The sequence below is a fragment of the Pleurodeles waltl genome, chromosome 6 (genome assembly GCF_031143425.1).
Source record: "Pleurodeles waltl isolate 20211129_DDA chromosome 6, aPleWal1.hap1.20221129, whole genome shotgun sequence".
NCBI lineage: Eukaryota > Metazoa > Chordata > Amphibia > Caudata > Salamandridae > Pleurodeles > Pleurodeles waltl.
In genome coordinates, this window is record NC_090445.1 from 967,656,384 (window position 1) to 967,671,946 (window position 15,563).

General features: G+C 44.8%; 1 protein-coding gene across 3 annotated transcripts in view; it reads right to left on the reverse strand.

Annotated features, from left to right (window-relative positions):
• Nucleotides 1-15,563, reverse strand: part of IDE (insulin degrading enzyme) — a 754,741-nt gene that overhangs the window by 264,456 nt on the left and 474,722 nt on the right. For all 3 annotated transcript variants that reach the window (XM_069239810.1, XM_069239807.1, XM_069239808.1), the window contains 2 exons: nt 7,133-7,243; nt 4,476-4,596 (listed from right to left, as the gene is read on the reverse strand). In XM_069239810.1, the coding sequence (XP_069095911.1) occupies nt 4,476-4,596; nt 7,133-7,243 (232 nt within the window). The remainder of the gene's footprint in view (nt 1-4,475; nt 4,597-7,132; nt 7,244-15,563) is intronic.

Below are 15,563 nucleotides of genomic sequence, written 5' to 3' on the forward strand. Positions count from 1 at the left end.
TAGCCACACTCAATAGCTCTGGATACCATACTCTCCGTGCCAAAGTCTGGAGCCACCAAGATGACTTGGACCCGGTCGTTCATGAGCTTCTTGAGAACTCTGGGCAGAAGTGGTATAGGCGTAAAGGCCTAGAGGAAGCCAGACTTCTACTCAGGACGAAAAGCGTCTGAGCGAGTGCAGCCTTGGAAACTCCAACGAGCAAAACAGCTGACATTGCGCATTCTCTGCGGAGGCGACCAGATCTAACCAAGGCTCTCACCATTGCTGAAAGAGAGCTTGCGCCTCCTCCGGATGGAGATGCCATTCATGATCAGCTGTGCATCGCTGGCTGAGTTTGTCTGCTCTGGCATTTTGAGAACCCGCCAGGTGTTGAACTACCATGGTAATGCCCTAATGTTCCAGAGATGTCCAGAGGCGATGTGCCGCCTGACAAAGGGTCCAGGACCCTACTCTGTCCTGTTTGTTGTAGTACCCATGGTGGCAGTGTTGTCCGTGAACACCTACACTACTTTCCCTTTGAGAGAGGGAAGAAATGCTTTCAACGCAAGCCTGACTGGCTGGAGCTCCAGAAAACTGATAGGGAGCCCAGACCCCGACCAGAGACCAGAGGCCTCTGATCTCCGCCTCTCCCACGTGGCCGCCCTAACCCAGAAGCGATGCATCTGTCACTATAGATAGATCTGGCTGGGGAAGGGAGAGGGATTCCCCTGATGTTGCGCCCACTGGAACTTCAAGTTCAACTGCAGAGCTCGCATATGCCATCTGGCATGTGTCACTAGCAGGATGCAGGAGGCCTTGAGGCCCAGCAGCCTCAGAGTCAGTCTCACAGAAACCCAAGACAGAGGCTGAAAGATCGGAATCATAGCTTGAATATCTAGAACTGCGTTTCGGGAGGATAAGCCCGAAACTGCACTGTGTCCAGAACAGCTACGATGAAAGGGAGTGTCTGAGAGGAAGTCAGGTGTGACTTTGGCACGTTGATAGTGAACCCCAGCGTGTGCAGGAGGCTCGCCGTAGTCTGAAGGCGGGAGACTACTTTCTGGGGCACGTCCGCCTTCAAAAGCCAGTGGTCGAGGTAGGGAAAGACTGAGACCCCTAACCTGCGCAGATGAGCTGAAACCACCGCCATCACTTTTGTGAACACCCGAGGGGTGCTGATAAGGCCAAAGGGGAGCATGGTAAACCGATAGTGCTTGTGACCTACCAGAATTGTAGGTAATGTCTGTGGACAGGCAGCATGGGAAGGTGGAAATAAGCTTTCTGAAAGTCCAACGCTACCATCCAGTCTCCTGGGTCTAAGGCAGACAGAACCTGAGCCAGGGTAAGCATTCTGAATTTCTCCTTTTTGAGGAAGTAGTTAAGGTCCCAAAAGTCTAGGACAGGATGGAAACTATTGTCCTTTTTCGGCAGCAGAAAGTAGTGGGAATAACGACCACAACCTACTTCTGGCACAGGGACCAAAAGAGCCACAACTTCCTGGTGGAGAAGTGCCAAATGATCCTCCGGCAGTTGGCTGAATGATGGAGGCATGGCCGATGGGGCAGATTCGAAAGGGAGGGAATAGCCCTCTCAAACTATCTGCAAAACCACCTGTATGTAGTGATGGATTCCCAGTGGGGTGGGTGATGGTGAATCCTGCCGCCAACTAGATCGGAGTGAGGGGACAGATTAGGAGGGTTTGGAGGCTGCAGCAGGGGCAGGGGTGGACTGGGCAGACCTCTGGTTCCCTGTCCCACGCCCATGTGGGATTCCATGCCCCTGGCCATGCATCAGCTGAACAGCATGGGTGGCACGGTGGGGGTCGCGACAGGGAGCCGCTTCTGTGGCCATGAAAGGGGCGAAAGGCGGACTGCTGGGGGTGACGGGCAGAAGAGAGACCGAGCCATAGCCTGGGAGTCCTTGAATCTCTCCAAGGCCGAGTCTGCCTGGTCTCCAAAGAGACGGGAGCCCTCAAAGGGCATGTCCATGAGAGACTGTTGGACATCCCCCGAAAAACCAGAAGTAAGCAACTAGGCATGACATCTCAAGGCCACAGTCGTAGCAACTGATCTGCTCAGAGTCGGTCGTGTTCAGCCCACAACGGATCGTGAACTTTGCTGCATCTCTCCCATCGTTGACAGCTTGGAAGACGATAGCACGGGCCTCCTCCCATATCTGCGGCAGAACTTGCACAACCGTATCCCACAGAGAGTGGGTATAGTGGCCCAAAAGGCATGTGGTGTTCACGGACCGCAGCGCGAGACTGGAGGAAGAAAAACGTCTTCCCAAATTGTTCCAGGCTTTTTGATTCCCTACCTGGGGGTAGGTAAGGGCATGCGCCTGAGGAACTGGAAGCCTGGATGACGAGACTCTCAGGCGTGGGGTGTTGGGACAGGAATTTAGGGTTATTCGGGGCAGGCCGATGGCGGCGTGCGATAGTCCTATTCACAGGAGCCCATGTGTTGGGTTTGGACCAAGTACCCAAAAAGACATCGGCTTCATTGAATAGCAAAAGGGGCTCAGATGTGGAAACCCCTGGTTGAAGCAGGAGATTGGACCTGACCTCTACAGTAGGTAGATTAAGGCCAAGGACCTCAGCTGCCCTACTGACCACCATAACATAAGTCGCTCCCTCCGCCATAGGTGCAGTAGGGAGAAGACAGCATGCCAGCATCTGGAGAATGTCCAGTCCACTGGCCAAGCCCAATTCCTATGCCCAGTCCAAAGATGGGTCATCCTGGTATTCTTAAGGGTCCAGGGACCCCGCCAATCCTTCCCCGAATTCATACCCATATGGAAAAGGGTCCAAATCCGACTTGGGGTGAGTAGGCCCCAATGAGGACAGAGGCGACGTGGGCCGACACCTCTCCGACTCAGAGTCATCAGGGATAACGATCAGGTTGACGTCGATAGTGGGCACTACAGACGTCGGGAGTGTCGACAATAGAATCGCACCGGGGAAGGTCTCAGTGGTACAACCGGCGTCGGGGCGTATCTGCGAGTGGATCCGGAGGGGACCTCGGTGGCCGGAGCCACAGAACCCGAAGGCCCCTTGACTGAACCCCTTGGGCCCGAAGGCGCCATATCGGGGTCGGTCCACCCAAAAATGAGGTGCATGGCTTCATAGAACTCTAAGTTGGGCAGGAGTTGCTCCGGCTCCCGGAAATTTGGGGAAGCGCTGAGTGGACCCAGAAGCAGGCTCCGAGGACGGAGGCCTTGAGCGTCCTACGCTCCTCCCGCGTTGCATCAGCCGAGTGATGGGGCGAAGTCAAAGGGCGACGGGACCTTTTTGACTTCTTCTCCTTCCTAACTATGTCCGCAGATTTGAAGGAAGACGGATGGTGGTGGCTCCACAAACTGTCTCGAGACCTTCCTCTCGAGCGAGAGTGGGACCTACGCAGAGTCAAGCGCCAGGCCGCCATGAGCTTGACAGAACGCTCCCTCAAGGCCTTCGAGTGCATGGCCCGGCACTCAGAGCACGACTTTGGGTCGTGGTTGCACTCCAGGCACCACAAAAACTTGATGCGGGTCAGTCACCAATATAATGCCGCGACAGTCCTCGCACAGCCTGAAACCGGTCTTTGGGGACACCCTTGACACACCAAAAAAAACTCACGTAAAACTCGACAAAGGGGTCGAAGTCGATCAAAAAGAGACCAGGGTAGCTCTCTCCAGATCAGAGCGTGGCTCGGAATGAAAAGAACTGACGTCACTGCGCTGAGGCGGTGCCTATGTATTACTCATGACGTCATCACGGCGACTACAATGCCAACGACGCCAGCGGAGTCAACCAACGGCACCTACCGACATGCAAGGGTATTGCTCAAAGAAAAATTCCAAGATCCAGTCTGACGCCTGGGGGGAATTCTAAGGTAAGGAATCTGCAACTAGAAGTTGCTATAACATATAAAATGTTCTATCATGACAAAAAGTTAATGTTTTTTGGAGGACAAAAGGCAAGGATTATTCCAGTACTCAACAAGCTAAGCTGATAGGTGGGGTGGCACTGTATGGATTATGCAGTGTCTCTAAGAATGAGTTTTTCAGAGAAAGTGATACAATTCTTAGGTTTCTTGCAAAGAAGATGTGGTTTGGTTTATGTGAAATCGTTCTGTAAAGAAACAATGAAACTCCATCTTAAAGATCTCATATGAATCCTGCGCTTCTTTTGGTGTTTCGGTCGATATTAAAAGCACGTGGTGGCACAAGAGATAAACTGCTTAGGACATGTCAGGCAACAATTCTTGCATATGAAGTTGAACAATCCATAAACAATTAACCCCACAGGTACATACTTAAGCAAAAGGATACAATAGACCACCCAAGTGGAATTAGACTAAGACACATACACATGTGTAGAGATACACATTAAAAATTTTCAATCACTGTATACAACCTGCAATGCATAAAATGTCTAGTCACTGAAAAATAATTTCAATAACTGGTCTGCGAAAAGTGAAAGATAAATAAAATCATAAAGGGGTATGGTCTCTCACCATCAAGAGCTTCTTTCAATTCATCTTTTGTCCAGGCCACTTCCGTCATGAGCAATCGTAGGTAGTACATGGCATGCTGATGAGGCTGTTCCGCTCTGAAATTGTTCAGCGATCTCATGTACTATTAAAAGATAGACATCCGTGTAGTTATGTGGGGTAGTTGTAAAGTACTATATTTTGTGTTGCTTTGGTGTTACACTTCAGTAAAAACAATAATATTCCTCTGTGACCAATTGCAAATAACGTATTCATGAACAGGTATGTGGTTTGGCCTGACATGGATATGTAGTGGCATCTACTACTTTATGAGGCAAATATTCATTTAGATGTCATAGCTATAGTCATTCAGGTTTTTAATCGCTGTGACGGAGGCTCTTAATGATGATTTATTTATTATGCAACATTAGAAATGCCCAGGATTGGTAGGGGTAAGTGGGCGCCTGCTTACCCCAGGTCCAAAATCTGCAACCATCTTTAATAATGTGACAGAAAATTGGGCGTTTTGTAGGTATGATCTAGTTTTGATGTGTTGGGGGTCGAAAAAGTAACAAAAGGGATTACCAACCCTTGGTGCAAGTACATGACTGATTTCTCCCCACCTACAGTGGTAGTGCAGAGATCATGAACACCACATCCTCCAAAACCAAGTGGTTAATTATGGAAATGGTAAAATTCCATTCATTATGTTTTGAATCAATGGAGAATTAGGATTACGTAGATGCAGCTATTAATGCTGGGTGAAGTAACAAGTTTGTTCTAGAGGCAGTTCTTTTATGCGGTGCTCCCCATTAGAGTCCTACTCAGTTCCCTTATTCCCAAAGACTTTTCAAAGCTGCTTCACATCCAATAAACTGATGACTCTAGAAATATTTGAGAATTAGCAGATCTCAGTGTCAATGGCTTTGGACTTTAAACATCTCAATGCTATTTTTTTGTGGTTTTCTATTTTGAATAGGAAAATGACTTTTTAACAAACACTCCTAGGCTTCAGTAAACATGAGTTTCCAAAGGGCCAACATATGAAGCAAATAGATGGTTTTGCTCTGAGTTTTATGAGATCAAGAAAATGGCATCTTAAGATAGTGACTTTATGTCAAGAAGTTGCACTGAGACTTTGATGCATTCATACCAATTTTTGGATTTGTTTTCTTTTCTTCGATGAACCTTTTAAGCCAAATTATAAGCTGTTCAAGCAGCAATAATTATGTGAAAGGGTGGGTATTTACTAGTTGAAAAAAACAGTGGTTATTACTAGTTCAACACATCTGGGCTTCTCATGAGCATATTTTTCTTTGAGGCAATTACCCAAATGTTTGTTCTCAATAGTAAAACCTGACTATGAAAATACAAACGTTTTGCAGAAGTAACCAATAGCAGATATTTTTCAGGGATCAGACCATGCTTTCTGTCTTTGGATAGCTTCTTTCGTAGATGCAGCTTCAATGTGTGGTGAGCTCAGTTTTGAGGGACTGCCAACAAATGACACAAAATGACATAAGGAAAGCTCAGGGGCCTCATAAGCCGGTAGTGTCTTAAGAGAATCTCACATGATTTAACTGGCAATGTTAGGCTAGTACACTAAATAGGATTACGCTCTGAGCATTTCTGAAAAGTAGAAAAGTCCACAACTTGAAAGCACTCCACCTAATATCCAAAAACTAACTCCTAAGTCTAAAAAGCACAGTTGTGCTTTAGAGAATATCCTCTGAGAATAGGAGGCTCACTCCCAGGGATCGTAATATTGGGGAAATATTCCAGACATGGACACCACAATGCAGTTCCCAAAACATTAGTGTCAGGGGAAAATCAGAAACCATCATAACATGTTTGGTATGCACACCAAGGCTTATTTTTTTTACTTTTTTCAATTTAACACTGAAAATGTGGGATCTCTCTCAGTGATGAAAGGAAAGTCTGCACTGGATCACCTAGAGTCGGTAATGTTCACAGATAATGAGCTAGAGACATCTTTCTGCGTCTCAATAGAAAGTTTAGTGTCTTTGACACAAACTACCACACTACTGGCATACATATAATTTGGGGCAATACTAGCCTTAAAATAAAGTCAGCCATCAAATTACCATGATGCTAAACTTAAACTGTCCAGCAGGGTCATGTAAAATCTTTATACTTTCTTTTAGTCACTCTCCCATTTTGAAGTAACATCATAGTCCTTTCCTCTGGATTTTGTCCAGCACATATCATTCCATGATAAACCTGTCAATAGAATATTAAAGTGTACCTCAAACAATTAAAAGCAAAACAAAGAACAAAACAGAAAGTGAAATGTTTTGGGGTTAGAAGTTAGCTTTGCCTGCACACAAGTTCACTATTTCAATAATGGTAACAGGACAAAGTAAGAAACCAGTTTGTGCTAGCTTTACCTCCTCTTACACCCATAAGGTGTACATCCCCTTTACTGTGAAAACTCTTGAGAATACAAATAATGTCTACATAAACTAAACATCAGTCAGAAAAAATGGGTAGCACACTAGTAATTCAAGGGTTGAAAGGAATTAAAACCTGCTGAAACAAACTCTTATATCCAGAATATACAGATCTTGTTTATCCCACAGCTCACTAACTTTTACTAGATCATGCTATGCATATGAATCCATAAACAGCAATTTAGAAAAATACAATCTTGAAGGGCTTACCGCTTCTTTAATAATTTCAAATCGTTTCTCATCGATCTCAAAGGCCGCCATTTTTTCTACTATTTTCTTAAGTAAAATGTGTTGCTTGTCACTATACCCTTTAACAGAGAGCTATAGAAAACAAAGAGGAATTTAATTGACAAGAAAATGTATATGTTTTAATGTGCCAGCCTTCCAGTCTGCAATCAAATACTAACATTTTTAATTACCAGAGGAGACTTGGGCAAGCAATGGTTAAAATACAACATTCTGGAGTCTTGGCTAGCTTTACTGATTATAAAAGAAAAGCATAATATTAGAGGTTCTGACAATACAAGTGAACAATCTAGGGTCTAGATTTAAGTAGCACTTATATTCTGTACGCTTTTGTGGATATCTGGACACTAGGAGAATGTTCACTCAGAATATATACAAAGTTAATTCACAGTAAATTAATAAATTATACACAAAAAACTTTTCACATTTCTTTTATGCTGCCATTTCAGGCAAGACATACATGCTTTCTAATGCAAAGAACACATTGATTCATAAAATCAACATGACTTCCATGCTGGTATTTCCGAACTAAGCATCTCACTCTCCATGTCAAAGAAGTTAAGTTAGTTTGTGAGATAGTAGTTTTCAGTGCCATGTATGCCATTGTACTGGCCTATTACAGAGTAGACCATACACACAGACGCATGCTGTTGTATCACAAAAGGCCAAGTGTTAACCAACCTGTGTAGTTGTTAACAAATTAATATAGCTAGTGAAGAAGGTGGTTAAGTGACAGAAGCAACAAAAGAACATTTTGTCATACTCTAAAGAACCCCTAGACTTACCTCTTAACCAAGCTGGTAGTTGGCAATGCCATGAATTGAAAAGGGAACATGACAAAGTGCAATTTAACAGTAGAACAATGAATATACTGCAGCAGGCCCTACAATGTTATGATTGATAGTAATGTGAGAAGACCAAAATAGCCTGGTGTGTACAACCTAACAATCAGTAAGTCCCAAAGTCCTCCATATAGTGTAATTTTTGGCACAAATATATTTTACTTTTGCCACATCAGCATTAAATCTTCTTAGTTTAGTAGTAAAAATAAATCAATCTGCAATTTCTACATTGCCATAACACAAATCCTTACCCAAACACAATACATCTTATTAAAAAAAAATAACCAATATATTCACTATTTGAATGGAGTAACACGAGTTCAGTGTCTTTGTAACTAACTATAAGAGTAGTTACTGGAATTACATGATCAGTCAGTGAAACCTCAAGAATTGGATTTTCCAAAAGCTAAAGCACGGAGTCACAACACTAGCATTAGGGTTCAGAAATGCAGAATCCACTATGGATAATACTAGTCTTAATCCATGCTATGAGTCCCTTGTGACTAGACAAGCATATTCAAGTCACATTTCACCGATAATAGTGCCTACTGGATAATGAAAAATATGCTTCTTGCTTTTGTACACCTTGAACTATCACTAAGTAGATAGACCTAGTCGCTAAAAAAAGGACTGTATCACTGTCCAGGTTTATATAAATCAATTTTTAGCAAATTTGGGTTAGTAATTAGGAGGTAAGCAGAAATATTTTAGGTGGTGGAGGAAATATTTTGGTTGGGGTTTAGGAGGCAGGCAGAAATATTTTGGCTGATGATGGAAATATAACTTTGATTTGAAGACAATATATCGGCAACTGTTTTTGGAAAAACTAGTCAGATTGCTTACTTTATATTATAGCAGTTGGGGATAGGTTGTTCAAGTATGCTCAATTATTTGCACTGCTATAACCTTTAATCTGACACTGTTAATATGATCGTGTACCGTGTTTGGTATTTCCAAGTGAGCCAGAGGTTTCTATGGCAGACTGTGGTCTGCTTCAGCTTCCCAAAGATGTGTTCTGGTTCATTTTCTTAGTAGGTGATTAAGTCATATTCATTGAGCAGGGTGTGTAGGATTCTTAAGAGTGGGTGGGTTTACTATCATTTGTGTATGGTAGTTACCTGCTGACTCTTCATTCTTCGCAGTTAACTTCAATGTTGTTTTGCTCAGCAGCATAGTTACTGCACCTCTCTAATATTCAAATGTGACTACTGCTGATACAAAATACGGAGATTTGGCATCCCTCAGCACGATTTTTAACACAGGCTGTTGGGGGTTAGAGGGCTGCTTTTTGAGTAGATCTGCTGCTACTTGAGTAGATTTTCTACTTGAGCGGCAGCGAAATCAACCTGAAAGGCTGCTAGCTCTTGCGCCCAACATGGTGCCGCTTGCACTACTTTTTCAGCACTGCTCGTGCTACTGCAGCTAAACTGCAGGGGAAGGTGCATATTTTCCACCTGTCCGCAGAACTCTGGAATCCTGCAGACTTTATATGTAACTTTGCGAGTTCTACCCTCCCCTAGTTGGTATCCTTATTTTGATTTGTGGAAACATTGCAAGTAGAGCAAATCTATGATTGTCAGCCTCAAATGAGGCACAAACTAGGGTCAAACAAAGTGATATGCTAGAGTCTAGCTATGCCTCTTTCTTTGGAATAAAACTAAATGTTGAACAGCTCAAACCTGACTATTAAAATGAAAACACTTTTTGTTTGTGAATGAAATAAAGATTGTAACATGTGCATTTGTCTGATGTATACTTGTTTCTGCAATTTTGTATATTCATTTGAGGTTCATTTCATAGATACTGTTGGGGTACCCGCCTTCCAGCGGTGGTTCAGTGGGGGTTTTTCAGAAGTCAACAGGTTAAGAAATGCTTTTACAGAAGAAATGTGCTCATATTATTCAATACAAAAATCTACCGCCATTAACCTCTGCTCTTAAGATGGAAGAGGCTGACAACAGAGTAATCTCTCTATGACTTATCCTGTTGATAGTCCCACCACAACTACAGAGAAAGATGCAGGGCCACAACAAACACCAAACCCACAAAGTACAGGTTTGTTAAACTATGGAATCTACGTTCTGCAAATTGAAAGCATGCCACTGTTTTATTATACTCAGAAAATGGTTTGAGGTTATTTCCTGCCATAATGAATGTGTACGCTTAACCTTGCTTGTAGACATACTAGCCCAGAGAGGAACGAGCAACACAATTAACAAAAAACTGACACTGCTAAAATTACTGCAGCCTCTAGTCACAATTTAAGTGTGGCATGGAGCTTAAAAACATATTGGTTTATTATACAGCTTGTTAAAGTCACTTAATTGTGGTTTTGTTTAATTACATTCACAATCATAGTATGACCCAATCAGGCTTGTCAAATTCACCTCAACTGAAAAATGGCAGATTGCAGAGTAAGAAGGCTGATTGTCTTTACTGCTAATAAATCAATCACAGAAGCTTTATCTCTTTGGAAGTAGATCTGGTCAAGCTGAAAGTTTTTTCCTACTTTGGACGATTGTAGGAAAATGGCCCTTGTTGCAGTTACCCCCCCACACACACACTTTTTGCCTGATATTGATGCCGACTTGACAGTGTGCGCTGGGACCCTGCTAACCAGGCCCCGACACCAGTTTTCCTTCACTAAAAAGGTACCATTGTTTCCACAATTGCCACACAGATAAGTCCCTTGTAAAAGGTACCAGTGGTACCAAGGGCCCTGTGACCAGGGACGGTCCCTAAGGGCTGCAGCATGTGGACTCCTTACCTAACACGCACACTGCCATTGCAGATTGTGTGTGTTGGTGGGGAGAAAAAGGCAAAGTCGACATGGAATACCCCTCAGGGTGCCATACACACAAAACACTGCCTGTGGCAAATGTAAGTCACCCCTCCAGAAGTCCTTAAAGCCCTAAGGCAGGGTTCACTATAACACAGGTGAGGGCATAGCTGCATGAGCAATATGTCCCTACAGTGTCTAAGTCAATTCTTAGACATTGTACGTATAGTGTGGCCATATTAAGTATATGGTCTGGGAGTTTGTCAAAACGAACTCCACACTTCCATAATGGCTACACTGAATACTGGGAAGTTTGGTATCACACTTCTCAGAATAATAAACCCATATTGATGCCAGTGTTGGATGTATTAGAAAATGCACACAGAGGGCACCTTAAAGATGCCCCCTTGTCTTTTACCCAATCCTTCAGTGCAGGACTGACAGGTCTGTGCCAGCCTGCCACTGAGAGACTAGTTTCTGACCCCATGGGGGTGAGAGCCTTTGTGCTCTCTGGGGCCGGACACAAAGCTTGCACTGGGTGGAGGTGCTTCACACCTCCCCCTGCAGGAGCTGTAACACCTAGCGGTGAGCCTCAAAGGCTCAGGCTTCGTGTTACAATGCCTCAGGGTACTCCAGCTAGTGGGGATGCCCAGCTCCCAGACAAAGCCCCACTTTTGGCAGCAAGTCCAGATGGATAATTAGGCAAAACAAGGAGGAGTCACCACCTCAGCCAGGACCACCCCTAAGGTGTCCAGAGCTGAAGTGATCCCCTCCTTGCAGAATCCTCCATCTTGGTTTGGAGGATCAGGGCCAATAGGGATAGGAATGTTCCCCCCTTCCCAAAGGGAGTGGGCACCAGGAGGGTGTAGCCACCCTCGGGGACAGTAGTCATTGGCTACTGCCCTCTAACCCTTAACATCTTGTATGAAACAAGTTACTTACCTGTAACTGTAGTTCTCCAGTATTGGAAACCTTCATAGATTCACATGCTTGAATCATTCCCCGTCATCGAGATGGGAGCCTCTGGTGTAATACAAAACCACATTCAATTGTATACAAAGCTAAGAGGCACTAGGCCTCTTAATTTATTAACATCTAACAGTCATTTTATAAAAAAGGACCAAACTTGAGACAACCAATCAGCTCTCACCACCCCTTAGCACCCTCCTGTGAGGAGTTGATTTCCCTCAGATTTTCCCAGCACAAGTGCAACAATAATCTAAGACTGAGAAAATGAAGGTGAGCTCCTCAGGGGAGGAAGGGTGGGTTGCATGTGAATCTATGAAAGTTTCAAATACTGGAGAACTACAGTTACAGGTAAGTAATTTGTTTTTACTCCAGTATTGGATCCTTCATAGATTCACAAGCTTGAATCAGAATAGCAAGCAGTGGATAACACATTTTCGTTCTACAAACAATAGCATAACATTCTGAAATGCGAACTGGTCTGATAATATGTACAAACACTGTTATGATCTACAACATTATACCAAAGAAAATGTGATTTAACAGAAAATAAGTGGATGGAGGGAAGTAATTAATTTTCAGCTCACCGTCATTGAAACAGGTTTAGAAGGGCCGCTTGACCAACGGCTGCATCCCGAAGTGACTCCGTGTCCAGGAAGTAGTGCTGCGTGAGGTGTGAGTTGTTCTCCATGTCACAGCACGGCAGATGTCTTTAATTGGGACACCAGAAAACAGCACACAGGATGCAGAGATAGCTCTAGCAGAGTGCGCTCTTACGGTTGTGTTCAATGGCCTTCCTGCTTTCTGATGGTAGAAAATGACTGCATCCTTAATCCATCGGGATATAGTGTGTTTGGTTACCGAGTGACCTTTCCTAGTAGCACTGAACGTTACAAACAACTGAGTGGACTGTCTGAATGACTTTGTCCTGTCCAGATAGAATTGTATACATCTTTTAAGGTCGAGTGAATGGATAGTTCTTTCCGCAGCAGTTTGCATGTTCGGGAAGAAAGTTTTGAGCACCACCAGCTCATTGATATGGAACTCGGAAGGTACCTTGGGCATGAACTTAGGATTGGTGCGTATGATGACTCTGTCCTGTCTGAACTGCAGAAAAGGTTCTTGTATAGTGAAAGCCTGAATTTCACTAACTGCGTGTCAAAGTAAGGCCGAGAAGGAGAGCCATTTTCCAAGTGAGGTACTTGATGTCTGCCCAGTGAATCGGCTCAGAAGGCTCCTTCATAAGCTGGCCAAGGACAATGTTATGTTGCCATGCCGGCGGTGGAGGTTTCACTGAAGGAAAAGATCTGAAGAGACCTTTGAGAAATTATTTTACCAATCTGAGAGAGTATAAGGATGGTTTGCCTGGCACTCTTCTATATCTGGAGATGGCAGCTAGATGGACTATGATTGAGGAATGGGCTAGTCCTGTACGTGCCAGCTGTAATAAATACAGCAACACTGCCTCCGGTGAGGAGGAGAGGGGATAGACATTTTGGGCTTCACACAAAATACAAAATCTCTTCCATTTTAGTCTGTAAGACCTGCTGGTAATAGCTACACGTGCATTAGCTAGCACTTCTCTGCATGCAAACTGAGAGATTTGGGGTCTGGGTATCTCACCTGCCCCTGATTGATGGTAAGCAGGTCCGGGATTGGTCTGAGCTTGGTGGATGGAGAGGCTGATGGCAGGAGCAACTCCGTGTAACACGGCTGACCCGGCCACACTGGAGCTATGAGGATCAGTTGGCAGGGTTCTGACTTCATCTTCCTGATCACCTTTGCAAGGAGAGGAATCGGAGGAAAAGCGTACGCATAGATCCCTGACCATGAGATCGAAAATGCATCCCCCCATGACCCCTGTTGATGATGCCAACTTGCATAATGTTGGCATTTGGCATTCCGGGAGGATGCAAATAGGTCCAGATTCGGTTTTCCCCATTGGTCGAATATCCGATCTAGCGTCCTCTGGTGTAACTCCCACTCATGGGAGGATGTAGTCAGTCTGCTTAGCATATCCGCGATGGTATTCTGCAGGCCTGGGACATGCTCGCAGTGATGTGGATAGAGTGTTGAATGCACCATTTCCAGATGGTGTGTGCTTCTCTGGAAAGTATGCAAGACCGTGTTCCTCCCTGCTTGTTCAGGTAGTGCATTGTGGTGGTATTGTCTGTCCTGACAAGCACTGCTGACCATCGTAGCCTTGGAAGGAAAGCTTGTAAGGCATAATAGACCGCCCTCAGCTCGAGAAGATTTATGTGGAACGAACGATGAGAGGGTGGCCACTTGCCGCTCACCCGAAGGTCCTGCAAGCATGTGCCCCATTCTGTGAGCAATGCATCCGTAGTGACAGTCATTGGAGGAGCTTGTGCCAAGAAACTGAGACCTTTGGAAATGTTTTCAGGAATCGTCCACCAATTCAGAGAATGGACCAAACGCAGCGTGACGAGGATGGAGTCCTAAAAGCAACCTTGTGCTTGTTCTTCTTGAATCGGACGCATATGGAGGCGGCAGAATGGAATGAGCCTGATACATGATGACATCATGCCCAGCAAGGACTTGTACTGCCAAACTGAAAGACACCTTTTAATTTGGACGCGCCTTGGCAGCTGTATTAGCTTTGTTTGTCTGTCCGGCGCTGGATAGGCTTTGGCTCGTTGAGTGTCTAAGATAGCCCCTAGAAAGGCTAAATGAGTGGATGGCTGAAGGGATGATTTTTCCTTGTTGAGTGTAAGGCCTAATTCCTCAAAAAAGCGCAGAGTCGCCCTGACTGATCTTTCTGCTGTCTGGCCATCTGGGGCTTTTACCAACCAGTCATCGAGGTAGGGAATGACTTGATATTTGTTTTTCCTTAGGTAGGCCGCCACTGGCGCTGGACACTTGGTAAAGATTTGTGGTGCTGAACGTAGGCCAAAGGGAAGGACCTTGAACTGGAAATGTTTGCCATTGACCGCAAACCTCAGGTACTTTCTGTGGAGCGGATAAATAGAGATGTGAAAGTACGCGTCGTGAAGGTCCAGAGAGGCCAAGTGGTCTGCTTTGTTCAGAAGCTGGAGGACCTCTTGGAGGGTGACCATTCAAAACGTTTGTTTCTTGAGATATTTGTTTAATGGTAAGTCCAGAATTGGCCGCCAGAGGCTAGACTTTTTTCGGATCAGAAAGAAACAGGAGGAAAACCCCTTTTTCCCTTCTGGGAATGCGGAACAAACTCTATAGCCCCTTTCCTCAGCATGGTAGCTACCTCCAAGCGGAGTAGATGAAGGTGTTTTTGATGAACCTTTGATGGAGGCATCGAAGGAGGCATTTGGGTGAATTCTAATAGGTGTCCGAAAAGGATGACATCCAGCACCCACTTGTCTTTGGTAATTTGCTGCCAGTGTTGTAGATGTTTCAGAATTCCATGATAAACTGTAGGAGGAGAGTGAAGAGGCCGTGTCGTTAAACAGTCAATGTCTACACACGGATTCTTTAGATTGATACCCCTGTTTGGTCTTGTGGTAGGGCCTGGTATATGCTGCTGTAGGTGGTTCCCTCGGCTGGTACGGTGTTCTAGCAGGCTGAATCGTGGATGAATAGGCTGGGTACCTGTATTGTTGGTATCCACCAAGAAAGGACAGCTGACCTCTGCCTCTAGCACCCCGAAAGGGCACTTTCCTATATTGTAGAGTACCCAGGGATTTCACCATTTCTGTATCTGCCTTGATGGCTTGAAGGGCGTCGTTGACGTGTTTGCCAAACAGAGCTTCCCCGTCGTATGAAAGTTCTAGAATTTTTGTCTGTACTTCTGGCTGAAAATTGGTGGCTTTAA